At 45.7% G+C, this 12164-nt stretch overlaps 1 protein-coding gene across 1 annotated transcript in view; it reads left to right on the top strand.

The window, feature by feature from the left end:
• LOC120056898 (ceramide synthase-like) overlaps positions 1-11958 on the top strand; it is a 48683-nt gene extending 36725 nt beyond the window's left edge. Inside the window, exons 3-5 of the mRNA XM_039005166.1 lie at positions 5756-5975; positions 7467-7562; positions 9809-11958. Coding sequence (XP_038861094.1) covers positions 5756-5975; positions 7467-7562; positions 9809-10153 — 661 coding nt within the window. The 3' untranslated portion in view covers positions 10154-11958. The remainder of the gene's footprint in view (positions 1-5755; positions 5976-7466; positions 7563-9808) is intronic.
• The last annotated feature ends 206 nt before the right edge of the window (positions 11959-12164 follow it).

Below are 12164 nucleotides of genomic sequence, written 5' to 3'. Positions count from 1 at the left end.
GAGTTTACAGTCTAACCAGTCACCTAGGTATTTGTAGTTGTCCACATATTCTAAGTCAGAACCGTCCAGAGTAGTGATGCTGGACGGGTGGGCACGTGCGGGCAGCGATTGGTTGAATAGCATGCATTTAGTTTTACTTGCATTTAAGAGCAGTTGGAGGCAACGGAAGGAGTGTTGTATGGCATTGAAGCTCGTCTGGAGGTTAGTTAACACAGTATCCAAAGAAGGGCCAGAAGTATACAGAATGGTGTCGTCTGCGTAGAAGTGGATCAGAGAATCACCAGCAGCAAGAGTGACATCATTGATGTATACAGAGAAGAGAGTCGGCCTGAGAATTGAACCCTGTGGCACCCCTATAGAGACTACCAGAGGTCCAGACAACAGGCCCTCCGATTTGACACACTGAACTCTATCAGAGAAGTAGTTGGTGAACCAGGCGAGGCAGTCATTTGAGAAACCAAGGCTGTTTAGTCTCCTGATAAGAATGTTGCATAGATTGCATAGTGGAAAAGGTACGGTGGGATTCGAAATGGTCGGTAATCTGTTTGTTAACTTGGCTTTCGAAGGCCTTAGAAAGGCAGGGTAGGATAGATATAGGTCTGTAGCAGTTTGGGTCTAGAGTGCCTCCCCCTTTTGAAGAGGGGGATGATCGCGGCAGTTTTACAATTTTTGGGAATCTCAGACGATACGAAAGAGAGGTTGAACAGGCTAGTAATAGCATTACAGTAATGATAGAATTGCATTCTCAAATAAAATTGTCAAAAGTCAAGTATGAGCACATGAGTGTTTCTGCTGTTTTGTTTTATAGCTGCTGATTGCACAAATAAATATAAATCCCATATCTCACCTCACGCAGAAACACTGCCTGGCAGGGGAGCTGTGCGCAATGAGTGAAGTGCTGATAGATTCATTTTTGTAGGCGCTGCGCACAGGCATAACAGTTGGTCTAATTTACTCAAAAGTCTACAAAGTGAGACTGTCCTCGTGGTTCTTGGCCATTTGCATTTTTTTTTCACAAGCTCGGTTGTTTTTCAACGTTAGTTTGTGTCTGCTGCTTCAACTGATAGCGAAGACGCGCCCTAGTCAGATTCCAAATCTCACACACCCAGACTAGCTTGACAGGACTGAGTGGCCCGATACCACGATAACGTCCCGCCCTTAAAGGGGCAGCTGAATTTTTTTTTTTCTCTGATATTTTCATTAATAGACTCGGGTCACAATTTTTTTTCCGGGAAATTGAGCAATATACCACATTACTTCTTACTAATACATTTATTGTTTTAGAAACATTACGAAGCATGGTCATCTGTTTGTGTTTTTGTGATATAATTATGGCGCAACAATATTTCGGCTAGTAAAACATCTGAGTGGCTGGAATATTTTCTTTATCTACCTGCCACAGTGGCTGGTGGACCAAAAAGTTAATTTAGGCCCTGATCCCCTCAGATGGCCACCTGCTCAGTCAACCATTGGCAGTAAACATCATAGCTTTAGCTTAGCATCCCTATCCTTGACCTGGCCAGTGCTACCTGGCTGATGCTAATAGTGTATCTTGGTCAGATGGCCATATGCTCAGTCTGCAAGTAACAGGTTGCTGTGTGGGCTAGTGTAGTTTAGGATCCTTATCCCAGTATCTCTATCTTGGCTTGGCCAGTGCTGCTTGGCTAATACTAACACTACTGCTAATGCTAATAGTCAGTGTAATCCAGCCAGTCAGTTGCCATGGCCCGAGATGCCTCTGACCATGGCCCAGCCTCAGTCAGTGCAATGCCCTTTCTTCCTTCTGACCTAACCCAGCATCAGTGCTCTGCTAATACCCCCCCCCCCCCCCCCCCCCGGACTTAATTCCCCCACAGCACAGCGCAGAGCAGGAGCGTGCGAGTCGCCAGCCTGTAACATTGCAACACACACACACACACACAGCCACGGGACAAGGAGGATAGACTGTTTGTGTTATCCTTGTCATTTAGCTTAGGCAGGCAGACACACACACACACACACACACACACACACACACTCTTCTTCCAATAGACTCATTGCTGGCATGGGAGGGACCAGCAGGGGGTTAGTAACAACAACTAATGTCCTCTAATCAACTGAGCTAATTGTTCTACGCGGTGTGTCGTGTTTCAGCCTGTACATTTCTACATTCCTACATATAGCTAGAGTTAATGTTATAAAATAATTGCCACAAACACTAAATAGACACTTTTATCCAAAGAAACTTACAGTGAATGCACTGAATAAATATTTTGTAACAGTACCAGTCAGAAGTTTGGACACACCTACTCATTCAAGGGTTTTTCATTATTTAGATTATTTTCTACATTGTAGAATAATAGTGAAGACATCAAAACTATGAAATAACACATGGAATCATGTAGTAACCAAAAAAGTGTAAAACAAATCAAAATATATTTTAGATACTTCAAAGTAGCCACTCTTTGCCTTGAAGACAGCTTTGAATGCTCTTGGCATTCTCTCAACCAGCTTCACCTGGAATGCTTTTCCAACGGTGTTGAAGGAGTTCCTACATATGCTGAGCACTTGTTGGCTGCTTATCCTTCACTCTGCGGTCCAACTCATCATTAACCATCTCAATTGGGTTGAGGTTGGGTGATTGTGGAGGCCAGGTCATCTGATGGAGCACTCCTTCTTGGTCAAATAGCCCTTACACAGTCTGGAGGTGTGTTGGGTCTTTGTCCTGTTGAAAAACAAATGATAGTCCCACTAAGCGCACACCAGATGGTATGGAGAATGCTGTGGTAGCCATGCTGGTTAAGTGTGCCTTGAATTCTAAATAAATCACAGACAGTGTCACCAGCAAAGCACCCCCACACCATCACACCTCTTCCATGCATGGTGGGAACCACACATGCGGAGATCATCCGTTCACCCACTCTGCGTCTTACAAAGACACAGTGGTTAGAAACAAAATTCTCAAATTTGGACTCATCAGAACAAAGGACAGACTTCCAACAGTCTAATGTCCATTGCTCGTTTTCCTTGGCCCAAGAAAATCGCTTCTTCTTATTGGTGTCCTTTAGTAGTGGTTTCTCTGCTGTTAATCGACCATGAGGGCTTGAATCACACAGTATCCTCTGAACAGTTGATGTTGAGATGTGTCTGTTGCTTAAACTCTGAAGCATTTATTTGGGCTGCAATTTCTGAGGTTGGTAACTCTAATGAACTTATCCTTTGCAGCAGAGGTAACTCTGGGTCTTACTTTCCTGTGGCGGTCCTCATGAGAGACAATTTTATTATAGCGCTTGATGGTTTTTGCGACTGCACTTGAAGAAACTTTAAAAGTTCTTGAAATGTTCCACATTGACTGACCTTCATGTCTTAAAGTAATGATGGATTGTTGTTTCTCTTTGCTCATTTTAGCTGTTCTTGCCAGAATATGGCCTTCGTCTTTTACCAAATAGGGCTATCTTCTTTATACCACCCCTACCTTGTTACAACACAACTGATTGGCTCAAACGCATTAACGCATTAAGAAGGAAAGAAATTCCACAAATACATTTTAACAAAGCACACCTGTTAATTGAAATGCATTCCAGGTGACTACCTCATGAAGCTGGTTGAGAGAATTCCAAGAGTGTGCAAAGCTATCATCAAGGCAAAGGGTGTCTATTTTGAAGAATCTCAAATATAAAATATATTTTGATTTGTTTAACACTTTTTTGGTTACTACATGATTTCATAGTTTTGATGTCTTCATTACTACAATGTAGAAAATAGTAAGAAAGGAAAAACCCTTTAATGAGTAGGTATGTACAAACATTTGACTGGTACTGTATGTATATGACCCCTGAGGGAATTGAACCCACAATCTTTTTGCCCACTTGGCTCACACTTCTCTTACCAACTGAGCCACACAGGGACCAAGAGAGAAACTCACTAGCTTTACTACCCAGTTTACCCTAAGCACTTCCTGGCATGTTAAGCCATCATGGCTGTCTGGTGACCTTATAATACAGGGTGAAGGTTGAATCTACTGAGGGGGTCAAAGGTCACCAATGCTGTTCTGGCCGGTCATGATATGAACCAGTAGCAATCTGCTTTTATTAGGGGCAGTCTGTTCCTGTGCTGCTCACTCCCAAGCTCTTCATTTCTTTATTACAGTTGCACCATAAGCTTAGCTGCCTGTATAGCCCTGTTGTTGTGTACATGATCACATGAGTTTCGCAGGAAAATGTGTCATGCTGTATCAACTCAAACACAGGATGAAACTTCCTCGAGACTTCTCACTCCCCATACACACAGAAAGAATCTGGGAAATGGAAAGGCAATACCTAGTCAGGTGCACAACTGAATGCATTCAACCGAAATGTGTCTTCCGCATTTAATCCAGCCCATCTGAATCGGAGAGGTGCGGGGGGCTGCGTTATTCGACGTCCACATCATCGGCACCCGGGAGCAGTTGTTGGGGGTTAACTATAGGCTTTGGTGGTATACAGCTTTTCATATCGACATACCGACCTTCTCTCATCCCGGGATTTACGGTATTACCGGCGTAGCACACAAGGGGGCGCTAAAGAAGCAAAGAAATCCCATTGGGCTCTATTACAAGAATCCTGAAAAAAATTGCACAAACTAGTAGTGAAATCACATAGACGCTGTTAGCAAAATGCTAACAAGCGAAAACAAACAAACTAATTGCAAAGACAGGCAAATCCAGCTCATAAAGTTATATAAGCATAGCAAGTAGCTACCGAATGTCATTTTCTGTAAGTGTGGACATTTTACAAGCAAAAGTGAATTGAGATAAATTGTACAAATGAATATAGTTGTGATGCATGCTTCTTTGAAGGAAGAGCAGCATGTGTACACGGTGCAGAGGGGAGAAGAATGGAGGATAGAAAAAAATGCTATAGAAAAAAATGCTAATGGGAAGCACAGGGGAAAAATGGCAACTGTACAGAACTCATCCAGAGCTCTTTGACTTCTGTCAGAAAGCCATTATTAGATATCTGATGGCTAACATTTAGTAGTGAATTGCATATATAGAACGACAGCTCCCACTTTCTCCCGTTGTGCTTTTTACAAAAAAATACATGACTGGCTCAACTGTTCTGGGGAACTACGGTAAGCTTCATAATGTAAAATAATGTGACAAGTGAAATGAGGGACGCAATCTGCTTTATCTCCTAACATATAGCACAAGTTGACTGCAGTTATTAGCTTAAAAAGTAGCTACAAATATTCAAATCTATAGAAAAACTTACATAGTTTTGACCGCATTTAAAAACCATCCCATGGCTTTTTCCAAATACCCCGGTATACGGTATACCGCCCAAGCCTGCCTTGCTCAAGGGCAGAACGGCAGATTTTTCCATCTTGCGGGCTGGGGATTCAAACTAGTGACCTTTCGGTCACTGGCCCAAAGCTCTTAACCGCTAGGCTACCTGGGGCCTGTTTTGGAGTATACAACGTTACAGAACATTCAGATACAATATTAATAATAACATGATACATTTCTATGCCAGATCAGTGCTATTCATTCTATTCTATCCATTTTACGATACTCTGAACTTTTCACATCACTAAACACACCCACACTAGGTCGTACGTCACTAGGAACGTACGGAACCAAAGGGGCCATAATATGGAGGGACAATCTGAAGTCACTAATGCACATGACCTTGGGTTGTATTCACTAGGAACCAAACACAAGCAAACAGCCAAAACGGGGAGGGACTAACCTGAACGTGTCCAATAAGAAACGCTTGTTTCCCTCCCTCTCTCTCAGGTACTGGCTGGCCACCTACTTTGTCATCTGGTACGGCGTGCCCTACATGACATACGATATCTATGCCATGTACCTAAGCCACTACTACCGCTTCCGGGTCAAGGGCCACGAGGAGTACAAGGAGCACTCGCTGACCACGGTCAACTCGTTTGTCCGCCGCGAGTTCCTACTGGTGCTCCACCACATCGCCCTGCTCACCATCTTGCTGCCCGTCACTCTGGTCAGTAACACACACACACAGACTCTCTCTGAGGCCAGAAAAACGGGGAGGTTTTAATGCCCTGCTGAACATTCTGCTGCCTGCCACTGACGAGAGGAGGAGGGGAGACGTGGGAGAGGAGGAGGGGAGACGTGGGAGAGGAGGAGGGGAGACGTGGGAGAGGAGGAGGGGAGACGTGAGAGAGGAGGAGGGGAGATGTGGGAGAGGAGGGGAGGGAGAGTGATAAAGTGACATGGGCCTTCTGACCATTGTGCTGCTCATCACTCTGGTGAGAGAGAATATAGAGAGAGGGAGGGAAGGAGGAAGACGGGATACCCTGTTGACCATTCTGCTTCCTGACATTGATGAGAGGGAGGGTCAAAAGAGGGGAGAGAAAAGGGATGAGTGAATGATGGAGGGAGAGGCTAAGAGAGAAAGAGAGAGATGGCACTAACCCTATTTGACAAGTGCTTTGACAATGATACAAGAGGTAGAGACTAGCTGATATTTTCCTTCTATTAGTTTGCCGTCTTCAGTCTTCCCCTCCACAGCATTTTCAGTCGAGAACGCTAGCTAATAGCCGCATAACGACAGATGAATGTATAATACAGTAATCGACAGCGAACCTACCTACACAGACACACACACACAGGTCGTGTTAGCGTCCATTTCATGTAGCGAGGAGGCCAGGTGCATTGGAAACCTGACCCCTGTGTTTGCAGTGGCTGTCAATGGTGATATGAGATCACCTTACCCCCCCTCCATTATTCAGGCTCCAGCTACTGTAATCCTCCTCTCCTCCTCCTCTTCCCTCGCTCCCTGCTTTGTTCCCCTCCCACACACACAGGTAACACACACACACACAGAGGCCTGGTCCAGCAGGAAGGTACAGTGGGTAGGTAGGTGTGTGTAGGTAGGTGTAGTGTTACATAGCAGCAGTGTGTGCTGCAGGTCATTCTTCCATTGGGCAGATGGCAGAGTTTGTGTCTTACCCTTCGCACCCGCACGCTACTGGTTTATTAATCATCACATCACACGCACGCACACACAGCCATGTCTAACACACACACATAAAACACACACACACATAAAACACACACAGAGCCCTCTCTGTTTGGCATCCTTGTCTGCAGCTTCCATCAATACACTCCTCCTTACGTTTACTCATAGTGATCCATTCTCTTCCCATACTGACTGGGCTCATGGCATAAGTCTGGCTCGTATTCATTAGTGTACTCAACAGAAACCTTTTGCAATGAAATACGAGTGTTTCTTATTGGAGTGTCCAGGTATTTCCTCTCGTTTCTGAGCCTGGTTTCTCTTCTCTGTTGGTTTGTGGCCTTGTTGGTGTTATTGAGCCGGGTCCTGACTCCTGTTTTTGTATGTGCAGCTGTAGGGACAATCCATTCTCCAATGCCTTTCTGTCCTAAAGTACTGGGGGGGGTTGTGTGTGTATGGTCTTGTATCAGACTGTAGTAACGGTGTGTTATCTCCCTCCCTGTGCCTTTTCAGTTCTTCAGGAGGGACCAGGGAGACTACTTCATTGGCTGCCTGTTTCTCACAGAGCTCAGCACGCCCTTCGTCTCCTTAGGGAAGATCCTCATCCAGGTGACACACACCTAACAATGTATAGATACGCTATATACACAAAAGTATGAGACACCCTTCAAATTAGTGGATTCGGCTATTTCAGCCACACCCGTTGCTGACAAGTGTATAAAATCAAGCACACAGCCATGCAATCTCCATAGACAAACATTGGCAGTAGAATGGCCTAACTGAAGATCTGTGACTTTCAACATGTCACCGTCATAGGATGCCACCTTTCCAACAAGTCAGTTTGTCAAATTTCTGCTTTGCTAGAGCTGCCCCGGTCAACTGTAAGTGCTGTTATTGTGAAGTGGAAATGTCTAAGAGCAACAACCGCTCAGCCACAAAGTGGTAGGCCACACAAGCTCACAGAACGGGACTACCGAGTGCTGAAGTGTGTAAAAATCATCTGTTCTCGGTTGCCACACTTACTACCGCGTTCCAAACTGCCTCTGGAAGCAACGTCAGCACAAGAACTGCTGTAGGGAGCTTCATGAAATGGGTTTCCATGGCCGAGCAGCCGCACACAAGCCTTAAGATCGCCATGCGCAATGCCAAGCATCGGCTGGAGTGGTGTAAAGCTCGCCGCCATTGGACTCTGGAGCAGTGGAAACGCGTTCTCTGGAGTGATGAATCACTCTTCACCATCTGGCAGTCCGACGGACGAATCTGGGTTTGGCGGATGCTAGGAGAACGCTATCTGCCCGAATGCATACCGCCAACTGTAAAGTTTGGCGGAGGAGGAATAATGGTCTGGGGCTGTTTTTCATGGTTCGGGCTAGGCCCCTTAGTTCCAGTGAAGGGAAATCTTAATGCTAGAGCATACAATTACATTCTAGACGATTCTGTGCTTTCAACTTTCTGGTAACATTTTGGGGAAGGCCCTCTCCTGTTTCAGCAGGACAATGCCCCCGTGCACCAAACGAGATCCATAAAGAAATGGTTTGTCGTGATCGGTGTGGAAGAACTTGACTTGCCTGCACAGATCCCTGACCTCAACCCCATCAAACATCTTTGGGATTAATTGGAACACCGACTGCGAGCCAGGCCTAATCGCCCAACATCAATGCCCGACCTCACTAATGCTCTTGTGGCTGAATGGAAGCAAGTCCCCGCAGCAATGTTCCAACTATTAGTGGAAAGCCTTCCCAGAAGAGTGGAGGCTGTTATAGCAGCAAAGGGGGGACCAACTCCATATTAATGCCCATGATTTTGGAATGAGATGTTCGACGAGCAGGTGTCCATATACTTTTGGTCATGTAGTGAATGTACTTGTATGCGTACAGCCACTCACTAAATGCACACTTTTGGTATGTGTGTATCACAAAAAAGCAGAGCAGTGAGCAGGCAGTCCTCTTGGCCTCCAGCTCCCTTTCTGCTGACATCTGTCTCTTCAGTCAATAGGGCCGCCTGCCACATATAGAACAATGAGACAGATGGATGCTGGATGTTTAAATGTGAAGCATCCGGTTGCCATATGGTAGTGAGAAGAGGAAGCCCAGTGGCCGGCAGTGGGAGAAGATGGAAGGAGATGGATTTTGGACGAAATTCTGCACATTTTCTCATCAATGAAACATTTGATTTCAATACAGTTTTCTGTTCCCAAAACTAGAATCTGTTATAAACAGAGTGGACTTTAGGTTTGTAAACTTAAGCCTTTGCAAAAGTTTGAAAAATGTGCATTGTTTAGAAGGAGTGCAAAGGCAAATTGAGTTATTGCACAGGTGCATTTCACAGAATTATGCAGATGATGCTAGAATGCAGGATCTCGCTAGCTTGTGCTTGGCTCTGCCCCCCTCCCTGCTTGTTTTGCCCACTATGGCTCATTTGTTCCCATTGTAAACGACAGGCTGTGGGCTATCTTGGTTTAGTTATAAAAAATCTTTGGGGCCACTCTCTGTCTTTACTCACAGCTCCCTCTGGTGGACTGGTTGGTTACTGCAGAGCCACTGTCACTTATGGGCCCTGTTAGAATGCCTCCTTCCCTTCCTGTAATGGTGTATCAACTGACCTATCATTATGCATGGGTACCACATCATAGAGTTCACCAGTTCAGTCGTGTCAGATCAGTAATTTCATCATGGAAGGAAGGAAGGAAGAATGCATTTTCAAAGTATTTGAACAGGCCCAGGTATTCCAGTCCAGTTTATGTTCTGCTCACTTAGAATTTCAACACTGTTTGACCATATAATGACCTCTTTTCTCTCTCTCTTTTGAATATTTTCCCAACACATCCTTCCCTCCTCTCCTCTTGTTTGTCATAGCTGGGTCTGCAGGACTGCTGGGTCCACAAGGCCAATGGGGGCATGGTGCTGCTCAGCTTCTTCCTGTGTCGAATCGCCCTCTTTCCCTACATGTACTGGGTCTACGGCCGCCACTACGGCATCCCCATCTACGGTGTGCCGTTCCATCTGACGCTGTCGGTCAACCTGGGCAACTTATGCATCCTGGCGCCGCAGGTCTACTGGTTTGTGCTGCTTTGCCGCAAGGGCTGGCGGCTCTACCAGCGCCAGCGTCACGCCACCGCTGCTGCCGGCAGCCAGGACTCCTCCCCCCTGCCCCCACCTAGCCCCTCCCTCACGGACAACCAACCCAAGGGAAACCATTAGAGCTGGAGAGGTCACTCCGTCACCATTGCGCTCTCTCGGATCTTTCTTGGTTCTCTCTACTCTACCTGCGCTCGAGTCACACAAAAACGAACCACCATTGACTACTATTTACTACTTACTACTACTACTGCAAAGGCACTATGGCTACTTACCACAGTCTCCCCAAAACAACTACTACTACTACTACTATTATCACTACTTCTACTACTACTACTATCGTTACTACTATGATAACACTAGCTACTGCTCTTCCACCCATGCCCAGTCCAAGTGATACTGATGATGATTTTTGACCCCCCTCAGATCTTTTTTTGGGGTTCCTACCCGCCCACCCCCCTCTTTCTGGATTATAGGGACTGGACATGGGTTATATTTGGAGTGCTACAGTGGAGTTTCCCAAAAGGATATGAAGAAGACTGAGAATGGAACTCCTGGCTTTTTTTGTTGGGGGGATTGGGGGGGGTCTTGCTTCTTCCCCCATATTACGTGACCTGTGCAGTGTTGAGACACTCCCCCAGCCTCGCCCCCTGCCCCTCTATTACTAGATCTGCTGATTGGAGGGTCTGTTACAGTGTAGATGTGTGTAGAATGTGTCTGTAGAATTTCTTGATTTGTTCTATTTGGTGTCAATGATTTTTAAGTGTCAAGTTTTGAAGATCCCCATTTTATGAAGTGTTTGTCCACCCACCCAGTCCTGATCTTTAAAAGACCAGAGGGAAAGGAGGAGATGGGATGGATGGGATGTACTAAGCTAGGTACGGGTGTCACCTCATCCACATTTGAAGGAGACAATGAAGTAGAAATGTTTGCTCCAAGCTCTTTGCACCAGCATACCTACACAAAAAAACCATTTAATGTGATTGGATTGTGGAACCCCACTCTCCTTTATCCACTTTGACACCTCCCATTGTCCTTTCTCCTCATTTGCCTGTCTCTATGGCTGCTGCCGCTGGCCAATCGGTGCGCCTGCAGCGCTCCCGTCTTCCTCCTTTGTTGTTTATGGCCCAACAGAGTTCTGTGTGCTGCCCTGCTGCGTCTGTTTACAGTAAGTCTATAAGCCCCACCCCTCAGTGTCACACAGGGGGTGGGGCATCACAAGCCCCACCCCTCCCCAGAGAGGGGGAGGAGCCTCTATATTATGCGCTGTGTCCTCCCTGCCTAAAGGGGGAGGCTTAGCAAAAGATTAGTCCGTATGTTTACACACGCAGGACTTCTCAGAGACGGAAGAGCAAGCGAGATATCCCACTCCCTCATTTTTTCTGTTTCAAGGGAAGTCCACGAACGAGGTAGACCAGACCCAGCTGCTATTACATTGGTGTCTATGGGAGAGCCACCTCCTTAAGTACACCTGAACTGGAAAAAAAAAATGATATGGTAAACGGCCTGAGTGAACTATCTTCATTTATCCACCATCTTTGGACTTCTCTGGGAGCGCTACAGCGGCATTAGAAGGAATGGGGTAGGTTGTTTAGTCCCGGGTTCGGCTCGGTTGCTACAGCGACAACTGAAGCTGCTTTTAATGGGTGGAGACACAAGACTTTACGGTCACTCGAGGTCAAGTTTGCCGGGTATGGGTGGTTAGGTGCTTCTGTTAGGTACATTTTGCCCTCCGGCAAAAGGTGTCAGGGGTGCTTCTGTTAGGTCAATGCTGCCCTCTGGCAAAGGGGTCTGGGGGCCACATGGGATACCCCTGGGCGTGTATACCCCTGGGCGTCCCATTTAAAGTGGAACTGACACCGTTTTAACTACTTTGCAGATATGAAATAGACAATCATAATATCACTCCAAAATATCAAATTCCCAGTTTATCCCTCAAAACCAACTTTATAAGAGGTTATTTTAATATATATTTTAATATATATATATCAGTCAAAAGTTTGGACACACCTACTCATTCCAGGGTTTTTCTTTATTTTTACTATTTTCTACATTGTAGAATAATAGTGAAGACATCAAAACTATGAAATAACACATGTAGTAACCAAAATGAATGTTTCACAGAGTTCAAGTA

Source organism: Salvelinus namaycush, chromosome 12 (assembly GCF_016432855.1).
Source record: "Salvelinus namaycush isolate Seneca chromosome 12, SaNama_1.0, whole genome shotgun sequence".
Taxonomy (NCBI): Eukaryota; Metazoa; Chordata; class Actinopteri; order Salmoniformes; family Salmonidae; genus Salvelinus; species Salvelinus namaycush.
Note: the sequence above shows the minus strand (reverse complement) of the source record. Positions and strands in the feature narration are given on the sequence as shown.